This window comes from Channa argus, chromosome 18 (assembly GCF_033026475.1).
Source record: "Channa argus isolate prfri chromosome 18, Channa argus male v1.0, whole genome shotgun sequence".
Taxonomy (NCBI): domain Eukaryota; kingdom Metazoa; phylum Chordata; class Actinopteri; order Anabantiformes; family Channidae; genus Channa; species Channa argus.
In genome coordinates this window covers 7,108,538-7,126,462 of record NC_090214.1, presented here as the reverse complement: position 1 = coordinate 7,126,462, position 17,925 = coordinate 7,108,538, and the positions used below count along the sequence as shown (strand labels likewise).

The 17,925-nt window shown below is 38.7% G+C and overlaps 1 protein-coding gene across 1 annotated transcript in view; it reads right to left on the bottom strand.

Annotated features, from left to right (window-relative positions):
- mtrex (Mtr4 exosome RNA helicase) overlaps window positions 1-17,925 on the bottom strand; it is a 21,501-nt gene extending 3,576 nt beyond the window's left edge. The window contains exons 1-23 of the mRNA XM_067484325.1: window positions 17,753-17,925; window positions 16,501-16,641; window positions 16,118-16,184; window positions 15,974-16,036; window positions 15,639-15,751; window positions 14,575-14,749; window positions 14,375-14,465; window positions 13,997-14,121; window positions 13,760-13,858; window positions 13,471-13,591; window positions 13,262-13,393; window positions 10,083-10,162; window positions 9,484-9,594; window positions 7,944-8,045; window positions 6,725-6,850; window positions 5,957-6,107; window positions 5,412-5,584; window positions 5,249-5,317; window positions 5,047-5,172; window positions 4,424-4,534; window positions 4,141-4,329; window positions 1,673-1,836; window positions 209-314 (exon numbers count right to left, since the gene is read on the bottom strand). Of these exons, the coding sequence (XP_067340426.1) occupies window positions 209-314; window positions 1,673-1,836; window positions 4,141-4,329; window positions 4,424-4,534; window positions 5,047-5,172; window positions 5,249-5,317; window positions 5,412-5,584; window positions 5,957-6,107; window positions 6,725-6,850; window positions 7,944-8,045; window positions 9,484-9,594; window positions 10,083-10,162; window positions 13,262-13,393; window positions 13,471-13,591; window positions 13,760-13,858; window positions 13,997-14,121; window positions 14,375-14,465; window positions 14,575-14,749; window positions 15,639-15,751; window positions 15,974-16,036; window positions 16,118-16,184; window positions 16,501-16,641; window positions 17,753-17,853 (2,736 nt within the window). The 5' untranslated portion in view covers window positions 17,854-17,925. The remainder of the gene's footprint in view (window positions 1-208; window positions 315-1,672; window positions 1,837-4,140; window positions 4,330-4,423; window positions 4,535-5,046; window positions 5,173-5,248; window positions 5,318-5,411; window positions 5,585-5,956; window positions 6,108-6,724; window positions 6,851-7,943; window positions 8,046-9,483; window positions 9,595-10,082; window positions 10,163-13,261; window positions 13,394-13,470; window positions 13,592-13,759; window positions 13,859-13,996; window positions 14,122-14,374; window positions 14,466-14,574; window positions 14,750-15,638; window positions 15,752-15,973; window positions 16,037-16,117; window positions 16,185-16,500; window positions 16,642-17,752) is intronic.

Genomic DNA, 17,925 nt, shown 5'->3' with positions numbered 1-17,925 from the left:
GCAGTGCATGGGAAAGAGACAAGAATTGGACTTGTGGGACGTGTGGGAATCAGTTGTTTATCTACATGTTCGGGAAAAGGTTCAACCTCTGATTGTATGAGGAAATAAGCCTGTGTGTGTGTGTGTGTGTGTGTGTGTGTGTGTGTGTGTGTGTGTGTGTGTGTGTGTGTGTGTGTGTGTGTGTGTGTGTGTGTGTGTGTGTTCCTACATTCTCCTGGAAGACGAAGCAGGACAGTAGGGCAGTGGCTTGTTCAGCTGTCAGGTCGTTGAAGAGGCCGTTAAATACCATCTCCGTCAGGAGGAGCTCGTCACCGCTGGAGACACACACAGAGACACACACAGTGAACTACTTAATCAAAAACAAAAATTGGACATGTCTATTCTTTGTCAGTAAAATGCAGAAATAAGACTTTGTTTACGGCAAACAGGGTTTGACGAATGTTAACTCATGTTTTAGCCCACAAATAATTGCAATTTCCCAAACCCACAGTACAGAGACACAACACCTTATATTTAGGCTTTGAGCTGACAGGGAATTTTGAACAGAATCCAGTGTCTGTTACATCAGCCGTAAGCAAATCTGGGCTGTAAGTGGAAGTCGAGAAGTTACCATTGCTCCCTTGTAATAACGCTTGCTGTATACAAAATAATGAAACTATTATGTCTTTCCCCAAGAAATCAGTCCAGCAGGTCCTACAGAATGTATGTTTTAAAGGTTATATGTTAATCAGTTCTATCAGATTACAATTTTTAAGAACACAAGGTAATAATCTATAAAACTTAAACTTGTCATTTAAAACAGTTTTACCAGCTTTTGCTCAATACGTTCTATTTTACTTTCCTAAGTCTCCTCTTAATCCTTATGCTTCAATCGTATATTGAAGGGGTCACATATTGCTTTATTACAATCATTATCAGAATCAGCTTCATTGGCTACAAAAATTAATAGCAGTGTTCATGAAGGAACACACTGACACATATAATCTGCAAAGAAAAAAGGTAACACCCTGCATTTTAAGTTTGGTAAATCATAATCCAGCAAATAATTCCCTAATGTTAATTAGCTACTCAACACAGCACTTTCACATTGGATTTATTTTTCCCAAACTAGAACCTGGACAACTGGGTGTGTTTTCATTTACAACTCACTTCCTGCACATTTTCAACTTGCACAACAACAACAACAACAACAAAAAAAAAAAAAAAAAACTCTTAATGGAAGATTTTTTTAAACGTTATGATGCCCACAGTGGATTACATGACTCAGAATCACATCTCCTGACTAACCGTACGTTGGGAGGTGGCCACCCCTGAAGGTTTAAATATGCCCGTAGTGATTAAAGCACTGGTAACTCATTTCAAGCTAAGTGTTAATGCATAAACAAATGTGTGTTAAAGTTCTAGCAAAAAAAAACAAAGAAATAATGGTAGGTAATATTTGTTAATCTACAATACAAAGAGAGCATATTAGTTATGATAATTCCACATATTTTAAGCTTAAGAAGGTTTGCAACATTACATTTGACTCCAGGTGCTTTTTGCAGATTATCCCAAAATAATCATCTCCTTGTATGTATGAGTGTAACAGTATTCAGGTTTGTGAAAATGTGTTTACATCTGTGTGAATGTATTTAGCTGGTACAGTGGGCACTGCGTGTCTGCCCTTCCTCACCTGCTAATCTCACAGGCGACTCGCCCTTTCATCTCGATCACGTCAGAGGGGCTGGCGAACCCCAGGCGTCGCAGAACTCTCTTCCTACACTTGAGTTTGTCCATCTGCAGGACAGTCTGAGCTTTCTTCAGCTCTCGCTTTGCAGTTCGGACATCTGCTGCAATCTATAAAAAAAATACCCGTTACACCATGCAACCACCACCATATGCAACTTGGAAAAGCACCTCCGGGGTTTTTAGAAAAGGCTTTGTAATTACTAAAAGCCCTTTGAGAAATACGAGATGCTTAGTGTTTGAGCGTATTTCAACCAACACACATTGATATAGTGGAATATTTGAGTTAATCTGTCAACATGTTTATATGCCTGCTTTTTTGTCCATAATGATGTCCATTATAAACTTCAACATATATCTCTCGTCATGCCTCAGAGCCAATGTTTAGGAGCTTCTCACAAATAGTGGACGTATAGGAAGAGAGCAAAGCATATGTGCAAAAAGCTGTAAGTTGAGATTGCTGAACAGCACATAAACAAAATGTTAACATAATTGCTGTTTTAATTTTAGTGTACGTGGCAATACAACTTCATGTTACACGTGCTGTCTGTAAGCTGTAATGAACTGGGACAATAAAACCTGTTTTGCTAAAAAAAGAATGAAGGCAGGCTATGGTATCAGTTCTGTAGAGGCTAATGTGGAGCTCGTGTGCAGAGGTGATGATTAGCTGGGAGGATTATGTGCAGAGAGCCTGTACAGGGATTGGGAAGATGCTGATAAGAGCAGGTTAATCTTCTACTTTGCCAATTAAACAAAGTCGTTTAGTTGCTGTACAGTAAACCCAATTATTTCCCATCACAACCACAGAGAGAGGTAAATTGCTACGCAAATGGTCAAACAGTCACGTTTGCTGCTTCTCCCACTGGTAAAACCAACTCAGGTGGCCTTTGCACCTTTTGCACCTATTACATTGTTCAATTGTCTGCTCATCCTGGAAGAAGCCTCCTTTCTCTGTTGCCCTGCCTTGATTTGTCTTACACTAGTAATGGTGGGTTTTGGCTACAGATATACAATAAAAGGTGATTTGAGCTTTCTCTGACGCAGAGCACTCAGTGGTAGTTGTATGTATGCTGATGTATCATGCTAAGTTATAAACATAGCATCATACATTTCTGCAAACTACTATGTGGAGCAAGAACAAACAAACCAAATGGCTCATTAAAATTAATCAGCACTTTTTTAAAACATCTCAAACAAAAACTAAACATTGTCAGCGTTTACCGGCTGTACCTAATAAACTGACAACTAACCGTGTACTAATTATTATAATTCATACACTTTCCTGTAACATTGTTTTGGTGAAGTGTATTATTTTGCAAACTGTATGCTTCCCAAATAACAGGTATTTTCTTTGCTCTGTTTATTGCTGGTGGTTATGACCAGCATGCTAGTGGTATGACTCAGTGTCCAGAGCATCAACTGCAAAGAAACACTTAGAGATAACCGTGAGATCGTCACATTAAAATCCAACTGTCCAATATCTTTGGCTTGAAACAAAAACCTGCAAAACTCACTTTATGTTGAATAATAATGTGCTAAAGCTAACATGCTAAACCAAGATGAATTGCAATAGTGTGGAACATTTGTGACATAGTGATCCTGATCATGGCATTACAGAGGCACAATGGAAATCTGTGCAAATAAACCCTGTGAATGTTTTGGAAAAATTATCACTGCTTACTGTAAATTAATGGAAATGCACACGTAACACAATTTCCAGGTACTAAAGGAAAATATAATGTGGGGAAGCATGACTTCACCACTTACATGACTTACCAACAGTTCTGCAAAACAGTTCTACTTCATAAAAGGAAATTTGAAAAGCTTAAAGTAACAAAATTGCACAGACTAATGAATAAAATAAATCCACAATTTCTAAGCCTTTATTTAGCAATTACAATATGTAAGGGGAGCTGCTGTAAATTATATCACAGAATTTATACAGCCTTGAATAAACTGTTAGTCTGCGGTGGCAGAGTTGTGCAGCTGCAGTGAAGCTCCTCAAAAATGTCTGCAGTGTAACAGACAAGAGCCACAGACTTACACTCACTACTCACAACGGAAAAAATACCCTTTGCTACATTTGACCACACGAAGTTTCCTGTTCTGACCTATACCTGACGATAAGACCTCGTATAAATAATCTCTTTGCCTGTATCCTGTATTTGTTTGCGTGACTATAAACGACAAAACTGGAGTGGTCTGGCAGGAAAACACACTGAAAGGTTACTGAATGTTATCTAAAAAAATTACAGGCAATAAATAAAAGAGCAAATATAAAAGCAATTAATACATGTGACATTGAGAAAACTTGTGACCTTTAGATAAATGGTTTCAATAGTGGTCGACATTTAGCAGGTTTCACATGACTTTTAAGTCACTCAGACACAAACCAAAACAAACAGAGTTTCTTACCACAGCTTTCTTCTCACAGAGAGAATAAACAGATTCCAAATTGGGGTCACTGTGCAGCGGGTGGGAGTACATGCGGTGCTCAAAGGCCTCCACCTTCTGAATGACTTTCTTCAGTCCAACGTCTTTGATGCCCATGTCATCTATGGGGTCCAAAAGAGGAATACCATCTGGAAAACGCTTCTGCACCTCCTGAAGACAGGATGTGAGGAAAAGATAAGAAAATGTATCAATTTAAAAACCAATTTTTCCTGCGTTTCACAAGTTTCATGGTTATGTATTGTACCTGTATTGACTTAAGCATCAGCTGCCTATTATCATAGGGCCTCAAGTCTCTGGGGATAAGAAGACGAACTGAGCTGATGGCAGTCAAGAGATGCAACATCACTGGTACCACCTGGACAAAACAGAAAAACAAATGCCAAAAATCAGCAAAAGTATGGTATCGCCAATTGGTGAACACGATGAGCAGTGAGGTAAACATTTAGTGACAGTAATTACGGTTTATAAAAACTGCTGCAGAACACGAATCAAAAGAGGACCGTTTAAACCTCAACTGAACAAAATCAATGTGACGGAGAGGCGGCATTTAGTTTAATGAGTTTATCTGAAAAACATTGCAGTTGAACAGAGCTCTTTGTCTACCACTATTTTCTTCAAAATATCAAAAATAAAACATTTAAATATTTAGTGTTAAGTACATCATGATATAATTATTCACAAAGTCTGTTTCAATTACACTTGGCGGCATTTTGTTTTTAATCAATGCGCAAACTTTTCCAAAATACCAAGAGTAAAAGCATGTTATTCTGTTCTTTTACCATAATATCCACAGTTTCAGTGGACATTGGGCCTGCACTTATTGTCATCATTGTATTAGATGGGCTTTTTTATATTTGTGTCCCCCACCTGCATCTCTCCATTCTCCCCTGCAGCAGCAGGTTTAGCGGCCTCAGTCGCAGCATCTTTCACACTTTCCTTCGTACAGTGAAGCAATGCCTCCACCACATACAGCGGCTCCGACTCTGTGCTCGTCTGAATGAAGAAATGCACAGTAGTTACAGCTACAGTAAAGCTCATCCAGACATGTGAAACAGTGTCACTCACTCACCTTCACATTCGTCTTTTTGCTGAAATTTACAACAACACCCCAGCCAAAGTCAGAGTCTTCATTTTTTACCTGAGGGGTTGTTATAAACCATTGTTACCTAACAAGTAAAATATAGGAATATAACTATGTCAGACATTAGACATTAAAAGGTGTGAAGCTTTACCTTAACAAGTCGCCCAGGCTGCAAGAAGGGCAAGCAGTATTTAGGTTTGTGGATGAACTCTTGTATCTCTTTACCCAATTTGGCCAACTGCTGCCTGATCTTAAAGTAAGTGACAACGCTCTCTTCATTAGGTATCTCAAGGGCGTGGTACTGCTCCTCTAATTTCTTGATTCCTGCACAGAAGAATCAACAACATGATTAATATGCAACCAAGAACTAGAATGTAACAGCACGAAAATTTTGTGGTGCCCAATACCGAACTTAAACGTCTCTGGGTTTTATAGTGGAGTCACCTTGGCCTGTGATAAATTTTAAGAGCAATTTTTGAATATTTCCTGAAACTTTAGAGACAAAAATATGAATTGATTAATCACAACCAAATCAAAGCAGTGGCAGTTGCCTCATAGAAACGTCGGCAAAATGCCCACTTTATTCTCACATGGGCTTAATTGGACATTATCCAGATCATAGCAGACAAATAACTACTATTGCAGTAGATGCAATCTCATTCAGCCCGCAGTGTGCAGATGTACAGAAATGCTTACTCTCCACTACACCGGGCAAAGCTCTGTAGTGTTGAAACTGGTAGAAAGACTTCTCCAACATGTACTCTGGGTTGATCTCCTCCACACGCAGCAGGTTGAGCACCATGTTGTATGTCAGGTGAAAAGCACTGTTCAAGGGGTCTGCTGATCCCTGTACAGCACAATACAAACATGCTTTATTTGCGATATATCACAGCTGTGGTGAAGTATGTGTTTTTATCTTCTTAGTATTTTATTAAAAAGTGCCAAGAAGGTATGAGGTCTGCACAAACACAGGATGAAGTCACTTCTCCCAAATTAAACTTTAAGGAGGATTTTGCAATCAACCTCCAGAACTGGAGATGTGTGTTCAACATCTTTCTCCAAGATACCCCGTGACAGTGCCAAGTAACATTTTTACTTTAGCACAACTTTCTGTGAAAAGCTACAGCAATATATTTATTGCAGCACAACTTTACATGTGTCAAACTAAGGACATAGGAGTGAGTCTCTCTGGCTTCTGTCACCTTATGCTGTCAGCCTTTGGCAAAGCATCAAGTGGGCTATTGATTCACAGAGAGAATGACTTAAGTGTTGTTTCTGTTGTTTTCACTGTTCAAACAAAATTGCAGCATAACAACAGGGAATTGATTTTAACTGATGGGACAGTGGGACTATTTAATTAGCAAAAGAATGTGCAGACAGCAAAGATGGGACTCATGACTAGTAGCTGCATTCTAATAAATAATATAATAATATGAGTGTGTACAGCAGACAGATTTTTAATACCTTGAGTAGCTGTTTGCCAATAGCTGGACTCATCTTCTCATCCACCATGAAAATAACAATTCCCCTGTCGTCCATTCCTCTCCTCCCAGCACGTCCGGACATCTGGATGTATTCACCTGATGTAATCTAGGGCACATGAAAACACACAAGACATTAGGGAGAAAGAAATACTAGTGGATGCTTTTTAGACCAAAAAACAACAGTGTAACAGCACTGAGATCATGTACTAATGCATATTTGAACTGGAATCCAACCAAATTTAGGAAAAATTTAACACCGATTTTTGCAGCACTAACAGAGAAACTTAAATGATGAAACCGTATCCTGAAGAAGATAATAGCCCAGTTTTCCACAAGCCTCTGAGGACTGTTCTCTACGTCACACATGGCTGTGATTAAACTGCACATATCTACTGATGTTTGGGCAATAAAAAAAATGCAACAAGAGGAAGATTATTTCTGTGTTGAAATTATCAGATCATCATTTCAGCCATGCCATGGGATCAGCACATGATTTAAAACACAGCGTGTTTCAGGAATGAGAGTTGTGTACAAATGAAGTGTGCAAGTGCCTGCGTGGAGCTTTGGCACCGTCAGAGGCACCAGATGTAGTTTCCCTCTCCCTTCCAGTCTTTTCAAAGCCTTTGTGTGTGCGTATGTGAGCTGGAAAGTAAAAACGACGGGTGCTTTTAAGTGACGGCAGCTCCACACACAGCCCCCAGCTCTTATAAACAATACGTGGCTGTTTATGTGGCGATGCGAACTGCGGTGCTTGAAGACCTTATAAAGACCTCAGAGCAACACAGCTCCACACTGCGCACAGGCTGGAGCTGTTTTAAAGAGATAGTAGTTTTAATGGGGAGGTTTACTACAGAGAGTTGGTTAGAGTAACTGGGAAATTAATAATAATAATAATAGTAATAGATTGCTTTAAAAAGTAAAGCAAAAAATAATTGTAGACATTCCTGAAAATATGTAACTGGTCTACATTACATACAGGCTTGACACACTTCCTGCTTTATATTCCAAAACTTTGATACTAAACAATAATGTACTTTTTAATATTTTACATGTAAAATATTTTTGAAAAGTTCCACAAAAAAGAAAAAGAAAAGCTTCCCTTAGAAACTAATCCATACACACAATTAATTTATTTCTCCTGACAGTGTGTCTTTACTGAAACATGTATGTGACACGTGCATGTGTGTGAGTGCTCTTACAAAGCGGTGATTCTTGCCATCAAACTTGCGCGCATTGGTAAAGAGTACAGTGCGAGCCGGCATGTTGATACCCATGGCGAAGGTCTCTGTGGCAAAAAGGGCCTGGAACAAAAATGAAAAGCAATATCATATTTAGTTAACTGCCACGTGGCACATTATTGTAAACACACAAATTCGTGTTAGTAATCAGTTGTTCTACGGCACGTTGTTTCTCCTTGCTGTCTAATAAAGGTTTTGCACCTCATGGTAAATAAATAAAGTAGATGTAAAGTCAAATTTGGGATTTTGGCTTGTTCAGTGTGTTACTTTTGAGATGCACCAACGTCTTTCATCCTGTGTTTCAGAGTTCACCACAGCAGAATGTGTTCCACACGTTGATTGGACATGGGTTTTTACATCAAATGCCCTTCCTGCCGCAACCCTCACATTTTATTCAACCTCGGGACCGGCACCAAGGTTGCCCTTGGTGAATGGGCAGGGCCACACCTGGTGGGGTGGGACTCGAACCCACGGCCTTCTGCATGCCAACCTAATGCTCTACCACTGAGCCACTAATCTTGAGATGCCCCAAACAAGCAAAGACTTGTGCTTCAAAAAAAAAAAAAAAAGAAAAAAAAAAGGAGGGTTTGCACAGAAGGCCTCGACAAAAAAGGTTCAGCTTGGCTCAATTTTGCTTCAAAGCAATGTGATATGATTCTGCAAGATGGATGAGCTGAAGAGGCCTATGTTTCTGATTGTAATGGCAGCACAGTATTTCTTCTTTTCAGTGTCATTACAAAATATTACTATTAATTAATTAATTAATTGTCATTTTCAACAATCCCTATGCTGACGCTAAAACCAACAGTGAGCTGCCTCTATTGGGGCTTGCATCTCATTCACCCACTGATGACAGTGGCTGCTATGGAAGCTTAGGGTTCAGTGTCTTGCCTAAGGGCACATAGCCAGGAGGGACAGTGAGTTGAACCACTGACCTTGTGGTCAACGAGTGGTGGTGGACCAACTATGCTACAGCCACTCTGCTTTTTTTTTTTTTAAATATCACAAACACACATTTTGAGATAAACAAACTAGGTAATGTTATTTGAATCATTTGTGGACAGAGGTTTACAGCACAGATGGATAAACAAATCCAGGATGCAGACTAACGACACTAAACGAGAGTAGAGGCAATTCGTTGTTGTTGTTGTTATTTTTTCTCTGTATTAAGATTGTTGACAATATAAATAATTAGCACAATGCCCACAGTCATCCGATTCGGAATAATCAAACTTTGTCTCACATGTTTCAACACAACTCGACTAATGCTTTTGACGGTTATTAGTCTGAACACCTCCTTACTGGTACTATCTATTAACCACAGGAACAGCTTGAAACTGCCGATAAACCAGTAAACTCAGTCCCTTGTGATATAAACCACTTGGCAATTAGATGGCAAACACACTGCTACTAGTGGTCAGAATTTCACAAGGTTATTCTTGCATGCAGAGGCAGAGGCTGTGTTTTCATTTGCACTGTTCAAAGTGTTTAGAAGCTTTACCTTGAGCAGGCCTTCAGAGAAAAGGATCTCTATAGTCTCTTTCAGGATGGGCAGCAGGCCCCCGTGGTGGATTCCTATCCCCCTCTTCAACAGTGGCAGCACATGCTCAACCTGAAGAACACCATGGATTAGCGCATTATTATTATTATTCGCATTTGTCTGTAAAGTTTGGTGAAAGTTCAAATTCAAGAGGTCATAAGACCACAGCCATTAGCAGCAGGGAAATAAGAGTGTGGAAATAAAATTGAAACTCATAGTGGAAAAATGTGATGTGGAGTTGGCTTTGACTTTAGTGTTGGCATAGTAGTTCACCCAGCTATTACCTCAACACAACTGCTTATCATAATGCGGCTCCACTCTACAGAGTGGAGTAATAGGAGCACAGTGTCAGGGCCTTTGTTGACATCATGTATGCAGCTATTTACATTAAAGCTCCTTAACTGTCTTCTCTGCAAGTAAATGGCTCTGAAGGAAACTTCCTCCGGAAGTTTTAAAATGTGGCAACAATGGGTTCAAAATCTGGAGTTAGGATGTGGATATTTATGAAACCATCACACAAGTCGTGAGGAAATAGGTTGAGACAGTGCAGTCCTCCTCACCTGAGGCAGTTTCTTGTCTTCGTCGGACAGACAGTCCACTGCGTTGTTGAATACTTCCTCCACCAGACGTTTCTCATCATCTGGGACAAACAAATCGGGTTAATGCCTTCTCACTGTGACCCAGATAAAGTTCTAAATATTAGCACAAAGAGAGTTCTTAAATCCTCAACTTAGCCTCTAAAAGACTCACATACACCTTTGGGAATTGTCAAAATTTTTCACATTTTCTTGGCATGTGTTAGACAGCAGGGAGTTTGAGAAGTCTTTCTTAACACTAAACTTAATTACAATTGGCTGCTAAATGTTTTACAAAAAACTGTTTCTCTAGTTTCAACTATTTTGTGGCATTTCTTCTCCAAAACACTTCTTTTGATAAATGCACTAAATCAGCCACCATCATCTACTTATTATTGCACCAATCACATTACACTGTTTGCTCTCTGCTCATGTGGAAACTTGGGCAAAGGTTTATCTTTATTCATAAAACTGTTCTGGGAAACTGTCCTTCTCATGTGTGTTTGTGTTAGTCATAAACTTGGCCTCTCAGCTCCTCAGTATTGATGGTTAGTGCAAAATTACCTCACTGTCATTGAGAGATGGGGTTTAACAACAGAGCAACTCCCCAAATGCACATTAATGCCAATGTAAAGTCAGCCCAAGCTAACACTTTAGGTGCAGTGAAACTGCCTCTTACAAAGAAAGAAACAAGTCACAGGACATCCACTCGCTCTACTTGTTTTCCCTAGAGGCTGAGCAGTTCATTACATCCATTGTACAAAAGCATACAACACATATTTTTGCTATTTCAGAGCAACGGGCCAAAGATCTTTAAAGGGCCCTAAGAATGAGACGACCATGACAAAATCCCATTACATGATTAAATAGGTAATGGGATTTTCTCAGAGCCAAAATTTCTCAGAAACTGCAGTGATCTGTATGAGGAAAATTTGATAAATTAAGAACAGAAAGACTTTTTTTTTTTTTTTGTATAATAAAAAAGTGTTTTGCAACCTGCGATAACTCCCAATACAGAGTTAACTCAGTAAGGTAACCACATTTTGCATTCACATTTGCGGAATCATTTTAAAGTCTGTACTAATTTACTAAAACTAATGTAATTTGCCCCTGGCATTAAAGGTCAGGGGGACTTCATGGAGGCAAGTAACTTAAAGGCAATAAAGTATTATAAATGAACCTCTATGAACACTAAATATCCTAAAGCAGGGTCAAAGCCTTGGCTGCTGATCTGCATCCCGCCAACACAAACTGGGCTTATGTCCACCTTCCAGTCCTTGCATGAACCAAGCAGAACTTTCATAATTTCTCTACTGGCAGTTCTGCATCTGGTCATTTGTTTGGAGTTTCTGCACAGTCCGGTACCCTGACACCAAAACAACTCTGCCACAACACAACCACTGCCCAGAAACCGTGTGTGACAGCAGAAGGGGGAGCGGGGGCATTGTGTCTTTAGGGCTCAAAATGAAGAACACAAAAGAGGAATTGGATTGAGGGATGACTCCCACCCCCTCATTATAACCAAAACCTACAAACAAACAGAGGAACTCCTTTACACATACAACCTGTCTACAAACAGTGAACACTGCATAAAATCAAACTAGTGCATGGTAAGAGTTAAGTTTGTAAGCAGGCTCATTTTAAGTCATTATTTCAGCAGCATACTTTTTCTGTAGCCTTAGAAAAACAGTCACATGCCGTTGTGTTCTTCTTAGTTCAAACTACCACAAACTGTCAAAGAAATAATCTGACCGCTTAAAAAGCATAATAAAAATAAATCACATACACATTATAAGAAAGTGCTAAGACTGCTGTTTCTGGATACATCATCTGCCTCAAGAATGTTTGTTCAATAAAATTTTCAAATCACCCAAGAGCTGGAGGTGAAAAAATATCTTTGTCAAGAGTTTGATTATTTGTTTCTTGCACTCTGGGTGAAAAATGTGGCAATGTTAACAGAAGACAGCTTTTCAGTTCTGGAAGAGCTGAGAATTAAAAAACAAACAAACAAACAAACAAACAAAAAAAAACCTAAAATTTAAGGCCATCAAAATGCACAGAAAACAAACCATGTTGAGGCAGGGACATGTTTCCCCAAGTAAAACTGTGTAAGTATGGTTTACTTCACTGCAAAATAATTAAATAAAAAAGCCTGAAGCAGGATGATATGAGCCAAACTCAAATCAGATGCTGGATTATCTCCCATCATGGAGAGATTTGGCCTCATGAAGCAACTTCCCTTATCCACCAGAACCAGCTGTGAAGGCACAATGAGCCATATTCATGACACTCGCTCAGTGGGAAGGAATCATTCAGCTCAGCTCACAAACAACTTCACATTTTTGTTAAGCAATTTCACTTGGCTGGTGTCAACCATCACCCCAAGTATCTCAGTAATTTGTCATTAAAACGTTTCTGGTTTGACATTTCAGTGTGTAAAAACAATCTGCTCACCAAATACTGAATCTAAATAATCATAGTTTAAAGTGCCACTAGTGTGAGTTTAACCAAAAGATGATGCAGCAAACACACAGCTGAAATGTTAAATTCCACTAAAAGGCGTTATGGAAACACCCAAAATAGTTGAAAATGCCACTGTGGCATGACATCATTAAATGTCACACATTCTGATCTCACTCAAACGAGTTAAAAAACAAAAAACCAAAACAATAATGATAAAATATTACTCATGTTTTTTAAATCTACTACATGGTATTCAATTTACTGATGACTGGATCTTTGAGCAATTTTTAAAATGTAAATAAATTATAAATCTATTATCTTTAAAATTTTTATCTTTTGTGGTCCAGAGGCACCACAGATACTCTTTGGATAATCACCACAGAATCATCCTGTACATTTTGTGACATAGTTAATCGAAAACTGCAGAAAATTAAAATACAGAAAATATATAATCCTGATATATGTCGCTGTTGGGACTATATTAGGATATGAAATATTACTCAACCCTAAATGGATGTGATATCATGCCAAGAACACATCACCTTCCATTATTCAACTGGTTCAAGGTCCTTTTTCATAAGCACAATTATCCCCAAAATGACTACGACTACTGTAATGTATATATGTAATCCATATTAATTTCCATATTAGTTGTAATAAAAGCACACGTCAATGCTGAATTGCATTACAAGTGCACATACCGCTGTTAAAGTCCAGTTTGGACACCTGCAGAGCGTAGGCCTCACACTCTTTCTTGCTGAAGCTGAAAATGATGACCGGCTGGAAGTTCCTCTCCATGATCATTTTCACTATCTTGAACACACTGGATGGACCTGAGAAAATCACGTATATGAGAATACAGGTATGTGAAATCTCATGTTAATTACCTGATTTTAAGACTGACACACACCTTTGGTTCCTCCTTTCCGTCCCCTCGGATCCCATTTGCCACCTCCGCTGCTACCCCCAGGATCCCCTATGTCTCTAAGCACCTGCATAGCTGTGTTAAAGTTGTCCTCTCTGAAGTCTCCCTGAGGAAATTGTGCACACAGAAAGATCATAAGAGGACAATCATGTGCAGACAGGTCCCAAAGGAGACGCACACTTATTGTGGGCTAAAATGAGACAAATTCATTATCATTCTTCCACAACTCTGACAAACTGAAGATACATTAAGTGCAATTTGAAGGTGTTCTTACATTCTCATCAACCACCAGGTGGAGTCCATCACCCCCTGCTGGAAAAATGTAGTGTTGCAGAGGAGTTGGACGGTAGTCTGTGTACACTACATGACATGGCTAATGGAAGAGACAGATACATTTCATTATTTAGGTAACTACAAAAAAAAAAAAGACAAGAAATGATATCTTGATACTCCAATACAGGAACCTAAACCTACTAAATATATTATCTGCTAATACAATATATCTTCCCACCTGTTTATGCAGGTGACAAATCCACTCAGCGAACTGTCTAGCATTGGGGATGGTGGCTGACAAGAAGACGTAATGCACATTGTCAGGAAGAAGAATGATGGTCTCCTCCCACACTACACCTCGCTCTGCAATACACAGAAAGCAGAAGCAGCACATTTGTTATCAACAAAGCCGAAACATTCTTGTATTTGTCCACTCTAGTATACTGTATGAAATCGTTTTACCTTTAACATTTAATTACTAAGATAATAAAAATCCAATTAAAACGCAGATGTGTCACATGGCAAAAAAATAAAATGCAAAAATTGTAATATTTAAAAGTGACATAATTCTTTTGATTAAGTCAGTTTCTGTGCAGTTCGTTTTGTGTGTACACACCTGCATCTCTCATGTAATGGATCTCGTCAAAGACAACCCACGCCACCTCCCTCATGATCTCAGAGCCTCGGTACAACATGCTCCTCAGGATCTGAGAGAAAACAAGTTCATTATTATCAAACCATCCTCCTCCGCTGTAAGAAAAAAAAAAAAAAACTTCTGGTAAAGGTGGTATCCGATAAATCTGTTCATGACTTCACCTCTGTTGTCATGACAAGGCAGGAGGCAGTGGGGTTGATGGTGACGTCCCCAGTCATCAGACCCACATCCTGGAACTCCTCGTACATCTCTCTGTATTTCTGGTTGGACAGAGCCTTGATGGGGCTGGTAAAGATCACTCTCTGCTTCTCTCTGAGAGCCAGAGCGATCGCATACCTAGATGAGGAGGATATCAACTCCATTAAATCTCCAAACTGACCTTATTTATCCAAGTCAGATAAACTGCTAACCATTGCTTCACCTAAAAGATTGCAATTGCTGTGAACCTGAGCGTTTGTGATATGCTGCCAAAAAAACATTTTTCACAATTTTACTTGTGCTTTGAATTACTTTCTTCTCTGTTGAAACAAATCAATATGGTAAATGGTCTGCACTTATATAGCGCTTTTCTACCTATTGGCACTCAAAGCGCTTTACACTGCTTCTTATTCACCCATTCGCACTCACAATCACACACACACTCAAACACCGGTGGGGGAGCTGCTATGCAGCTGGCCAACACTCACCGGGAGCAACTAAGTTGGGGTTCAGTGTCTTGCTCAAGGACACTTCGACATGTGACCGGAGGAGCTGGGGATTGAACCAACAACTGTGAGATTGGTGGACAACCGCTCTACCTTCCTGCGCCACAGTCGCAATAGCAGCTGATGACCAAATCAAATAACTTAATAACCAATAACACTCTCTATTGTTTATTAACTGGAATTTAACACTCAAATTAGGTTATGTTACTTTCAAATGAAAAGTATATTATTATAAAAACAAAATCCACATTTCAACAGTGTGTTGGGATGAAATTTAGCTTGATTATAGTTTGATTGATTAAGATTTTAAATACATTGCAACAAAATATGGAATGTATGAGAATGCTATTATCATAACACATTTAAAATAGTAAACTATTTTTGCAAAAAGCAAGCTATAATGTCTGTACTTTTGGTTTAACAACAGATAAGTAAGCTAACCATTTACAACAGAAACATTTGCTACACTGGAAACCGACAATTATTCCTAACACAGTAACGGGTTTGTTGGAAACACTCACTCAGCACAGACAGTCTTGCCAGCAGAGGTATGCGCAGACACAAGCACTGACTCATTGTTGTCAATACATAAGATGGCCTCACGCTGGAACGGGTCAAGAATAAAAGGGTACTCCTGCAAGACGAGCATCATTTAAGCAAGACAAAAGCAATCCCTGTAAATAACCAGTAAAATGTACATTTTCAATAAACCCCGTGTATAAAACTATTTAAAAGGGTTTTAACTATAGTACATAAATATTTTACTTAAAATGAAATGCATCTTTATTTATTGACTGTATTGTTGATAACAAACTGAATAAATCACAGAGGTAGAAAAAACTAATTGTTGATTTACCTTGGCTGCTTTCCCCACTCGAGGTTTCAGTGGTTTGTGTTCATCATTAGCAGGCAGAGCAACCTGTCAGGGAAAAACAGAGTGATTAGTCAATAACGTTTGTATGTATAATGGAAATACAATTTGTTTGAGGTACATTTCTACCTCATGTGAGCATCCTTCCACTGTCTCAACTTGCTCCACCTTCACTTGGGGCATGAATTCTGCAAGGCTGAAGTAAACAAAATAACAGTTACCTACACAAGCCACTAATTCACCTGACAACTCACAACATCATTATATTTGCTTCTGGCTACGTGTCAAAATGTTCTTGGGCATAAATAATTCATTTTAAATGTTTTCGCCATAATAACGTGACATTTGAACAAAGGCACTCAGTTATGTTTCAGAACTGATTTAATTTACCTCGTATACCAAAAAAAAGAAAAAAAAAAAGAAAGAAAAACAGTTAATTTGATTGTTTAAGTTAACACCAACACATCAACAACCGTTCTTTAGTAGCGTGTACAAAATATACTTCATCCTACTTCAAGTCATTAGCAGAGACTGTCTCATGTCGAGGTTTTTTCCCAAACACCACATCCTCTCCACCATCACTGTCTGCCTCCCTTTTGACTGCAACAGATGGACCAGCATCCTTGTCCGTGCGTTTTTTTCCAACAGCTTTCCTGGAAAAGAGAAAGACACAAGAGGACATACAACGTTAGCGAGCCTGTCCATATACAATATATAACAGTTTTAACTTTCAACTTTAGTTTCAAAGAAATGTATCAAGTAAAATGTTGGCAATTATAATTAGCTTAAAGAATACTTTCCTCTACTTTATATATCTACATCAATATATTTCGGAGCCAAACGTAATACTTCTTAACTCCACGAAATTCAACTGGCAGCTGCACAAGTGACAACAATTAACATTTCATATAAAAACACATTACACATATTTTAACTAATGTTTTCAAACAATTTATACTTTTCCCTATAATTTAGTTATTAAATCAGTTAGTCTCTAAATATCAGCAAGTATTGGCGCATGGCAAGTTAATGTATTAGAGCCTAAAACATAGGCTATGTGTGTGTTAATCCGGAAGTCCGCAGGTATTATTTCCTACAATTCAATCTTTTATTTGAGCAACAGTAGAAAAGCCAAGGATATTCATTTTACATACATATATGAAACCTAAAAGCATTAAAATCTTACATTTGAAAACAAAATGTTTCACATTCTGGCAATGAAAACTGTTAATTGTTATGTTGTTGTTACCAGTTATGTTTCTGTGGATGATAAATACAGTATATTAACTGTAGCAGTTTTACTGTTTACAGTAAGATGACAGTCACAGGACTTTTATTTTGGAATTGCTACTTTGAGGTAGTTAAAGTACGTTGTGCTTATGGTACTTTCAGCTTTTAATTAAAAGCAGTGCAACTTGTAATAGACTACTTTAGTTACACTGCTGTAATGTTACTGGTGTTTCACTTAGCTTAGGGCTTTGAAAACCTTCATCATCAGACATAAATGAGATTCCCTCGATAACGACGGATCACAGTAGTTACGGTAACAGTAAGTAAGTAAGTAAGTAACAGAAAACAACACTATACACTTGATCTTCTGTTTTATTAACGACTTAACCTAATTTGCTAACTAACCAACCAGCTAAACAGCCGGTTGGGCTGTTCGACTATCGAGTAACTGTTATCAACGAACATAATGCGACGTTCATGGTGCTGTAAATGACGGCTTCCAACCATTAACCACACATCAACCTGAATATTTACCCTGTTTCTGGTGCTACAGAGGCTGGTATCTTTTTGCTGGAGGTGGTTTGCTGGTCATCGTCAAACACGCTGAACAAGCCGTCGCCAAACGTGTCAGCCATGATTTTTGGGCCACCGTTCCCACAATACAACACGAGGTTGTTTCGCTAATGCTACGTTCACGACGTAGCAAT